General features: G+C 38.0%; 1 protein-coding gene across 1 annotated transcript; it reads right to left on the bottom strand.

Moving 5' to 3' along the window:
- Nucleotides 1–1,250: 1,250 nt before the first annotated feature.
- LOC118500941 (histidine triad nucleotide-binding protein 1-like) lies at nt 1,251–1,595 on the bottom strand. Its single transcript, XM_036027489.1, has one exon. The coding sequence runs from the start codon at nt 1,593–1,595 to the stop codon at nt 1,251–1,253; it is 345 nt and encodes a 114-aa protein (XP_035883382.1).
- Nucleotides 1,596–2,997: the final 1,402 nt, after the last annotated feature.

The raw sequence follows: 2,997 nt of genomic DNA, 5'->3' as shown, positions 1-2,997 counted from the left end.
AGGAGACATAGAGGGAAAGAAACATCAATGTGTGAGAAATATATTGATTGGTTGCTTCTCACATGCCCCCATCTGGGGACCTGACCCATAACCCAGCCCTGTACCCTGACTGGGAATGGAACCAGCGACCTTTCAGTTCACAGGCCAGCCCTCAATACACTGAGTGGCACCAGCCAGGACTGTTGTTGTTTTTTAAGGGATTTCTGCCTGTTTACCCTTTTATGTAGAGGATTTTTAACACAAAGAAAATATCAATAAATGAGCATAAGATAAATCTTTAATACATTAAGAAATTATTTTTCTGCATCTTTCTCTCTGTTTCATCAGAGTTCATAATCTATGGTTCTGTGTTAGCAATCCAAAAAAGAAGCCTGCTATAGGAGAATCCTGTTAGTAGGACTATGTTCATGCTTTTGCTCACTTAGCATACCAGAACTTTGATTTTCATTGTTTGGTAGGCTCCATCTAATCCAGATCTATGCATGGTAGTAATTAAAAGGATTCTCCAATTCAGAACTGTACGTACTGAAAAGATCCCCTTCGATGGGAAAAAGACAATCTGTTGTGAGGGTTCCCAATAGCTCAGACACGCATCCTAAGCATTTAAGCCTTTTTAATACCCCAACTTTAACTTTCTCTGTAGAAATTCTCCTAATCACTCTCAATTTAGAAAAAAAATCTCTTTTGGTTCTTTTTCCTTTCTGCCACAAATAATAATGTAGACTTTCCCACTCCACCCAGTCAGAATTACTATAATCATTCTCCTATATCTCATTCCACTTTGCTAATACCTCCCTTACAGCGTCTAGCTCATTCCTCCTCATGTTGTAGTTAGTTATACTCATATTTGCCTGCAACTAGATATTAAGCTGGAGGGGAGATTAAATACCTTGTTTTTTTCTATATCCTTTACAATTTTCAGCACAGTATTTGAACCAGTGGGTTTACAATAAACATTTGCTGAATTAATTTAAAAATGCATAAGACTGAATTGCCAATGGGACCAGCAAGGATACTTTGAATATCCTTGACAGTTCATTGGGTTTTAAAAATATTCCCAAAAGAAAAATCTTCTAGACCTATATGAACATTTTTTTTCCAAGCATGAAACAATGTCTTTTATTATGTATAGGTTTTTCAAATTATTCCTCAACTTATCCATACAAAGGCAAAAATAAGTGTACTGTTTAGTATATCATTGCCTAGAGAAGGGAAAATTATCCCTAAAACGTACTTAACCAGAGGTCAATTCATCTGCTGACGCCCAAAACATGAAGGTGAACGTGCCTGCCCCCTACCGGCACCTTCATTCGCCACCACGTGACAACCTGCTTCAGGCCCAGGACAGCAGCACAGTTCTTGCCAACAACCATTAAATGTTCAAGAAGACTGTCATTAACAGCTTCTGCTGCAGAAGTATGGGATATATGTTTCACCAGAAAATGTGTTGGTGCTTGAGGGGAAATGTCATGGAAAGCAAGACAATGGTCATCCTCAAAAATGATTTTGGTTGTGGTTTCTTTCCAAAGGATCTTCCTGAAGATCATGTCACCACCAGGCAAGGCGTCCTGAGCCTTGGTGATCTCATCCCCCATACAGTCTTGCCCTGCACAGTCACCAGCTGAACATTTTATAAAGCAATTTTGACTAAGTTATTTATGACTTGGTAAATTACTTATTCCACAAATACATTAAGGCTAGCTTTCTTTTTAAAAAAAAATGGACCACTGAGACTAGATGAACTAGATAATTAAAATTCGAATTTTACTTTTCTCAGATTGATTGAATTCTTTCTTTAATCTTTTTCTTTACTTGGTCGAGATGTAACCTTTAAAGTTCTTAATTACAAGAGCAGTAGGGCTAAAAGGTTGTCAAGTTCTCTTGATCCAGGATCATGAATAAGGTTTGTTTGCAAAAGGTTGCTGTGAATTTAAGCCACTAGTGTGGATTTAAGAGGACAAGATTGAACGTCAGAGATCTAATTCTAATTCTTATGCCACTACTAGGAACTGACTGTGTTATTACTTTATCTAAGATAGTTTACCTTTCTGACTTCAGTTTCCTTATAAAACTGAAGTATATTGCTCTAGCCAGTGTAGCTGAGTTGGTTGGGCATCATTCTGTAAAGCAAAAGATTGCTGGTTCGATTCCCAGCCAAGGCGCATATGTTGTGGGTTTGGTCCCCCTTTGGGGTGGGTATGAGAGGCAACCAGTTGATGTTTCTCTCTCACATCAATGTTTCCCTCCCTCTAAAAATAGGAGAGAATCTTCAAAGCAACAAGAGAAAAGAAGAGAGTTACCTACAAAAAAGTTCCCATAAGATGCTCAGCTGATCTCTCAAAAGAAAGGTTGCAGGCAAGAACAGGCTGGAAAGAAGGGTTCAAAGTCATGGAAAGTAAGGATCTTCATTCAAGATGACTCTATTCAGCAAAGCTATCATTTAGAATGGAAGGGCAGATAAAGTGCTTCCCAGGTTAGGTCAAGTTAAAAGAGTTCATCATCACCAAGCCCTTATTATATGAAATGTTAAAGGGACTTAACTAAGAAGTATAAGAAGATCACAACTATGAATAGTAAAATGACAAGAAACTCACAGCTATCAACAACTGAACCTAACAAAAACAAAAACAAACTAAGCAAACAACTAGAACAGGAACAGAATCTCACAAGTGGAGATCACATGGAGGGTTATCAGCAGGAGGGTGAAGGGGAGAATGGGGAAAAAGGTACAGGGAATAAGAAGCATAAATGATAGGTACAAAATAGACAGGGGGAGGTTAAGAATAGTATAGAAAATGGAGAATCCAAAGAACTTGTATGTACAACCCATGGACATGAACTAAGGGCGAGGATGCTGGAGGGAAGGGGGGTACTTGGTGGAGGAGCATAAAGAGAGAAAAAAAAGGAACAACCATAATAGCATAATCAATACAATATACTTAAATAAATAAGTGAAATCTTTGGAGAAAAAACTGGAGGGTTTTATACTAGATAATC

This window comes from Phyllostomus discolor, chromosome 5 (genome assembly GCF_004126475.2).
Source record: "Phyllostomus discolor isolate MPI-MPIP mPhyDis1 chromosome 5, mPhyDis1.pri.v3, whole genome shotgun sequence".
NCBI classification, from domain to species: Eukaryota; Metazoa; Chordata; class Mammalia; order Chiroptera; family Phyllostomidae; genus Phyllostomus; species Phyllostomus discolor.
This window is presented reverse-complemented; position numbering and strand designations above follow the sequence as displayed.

Excerpts from the sequence above, each read along its gene's own strand:
- LOC118500941 (XM_036027489.1), bottom strand. The coding sequence starts at position 1,595 with ATGGGGGATGAGATCACCAAGGCTCAGGACGCCTTGCCTGGTGGTGAC.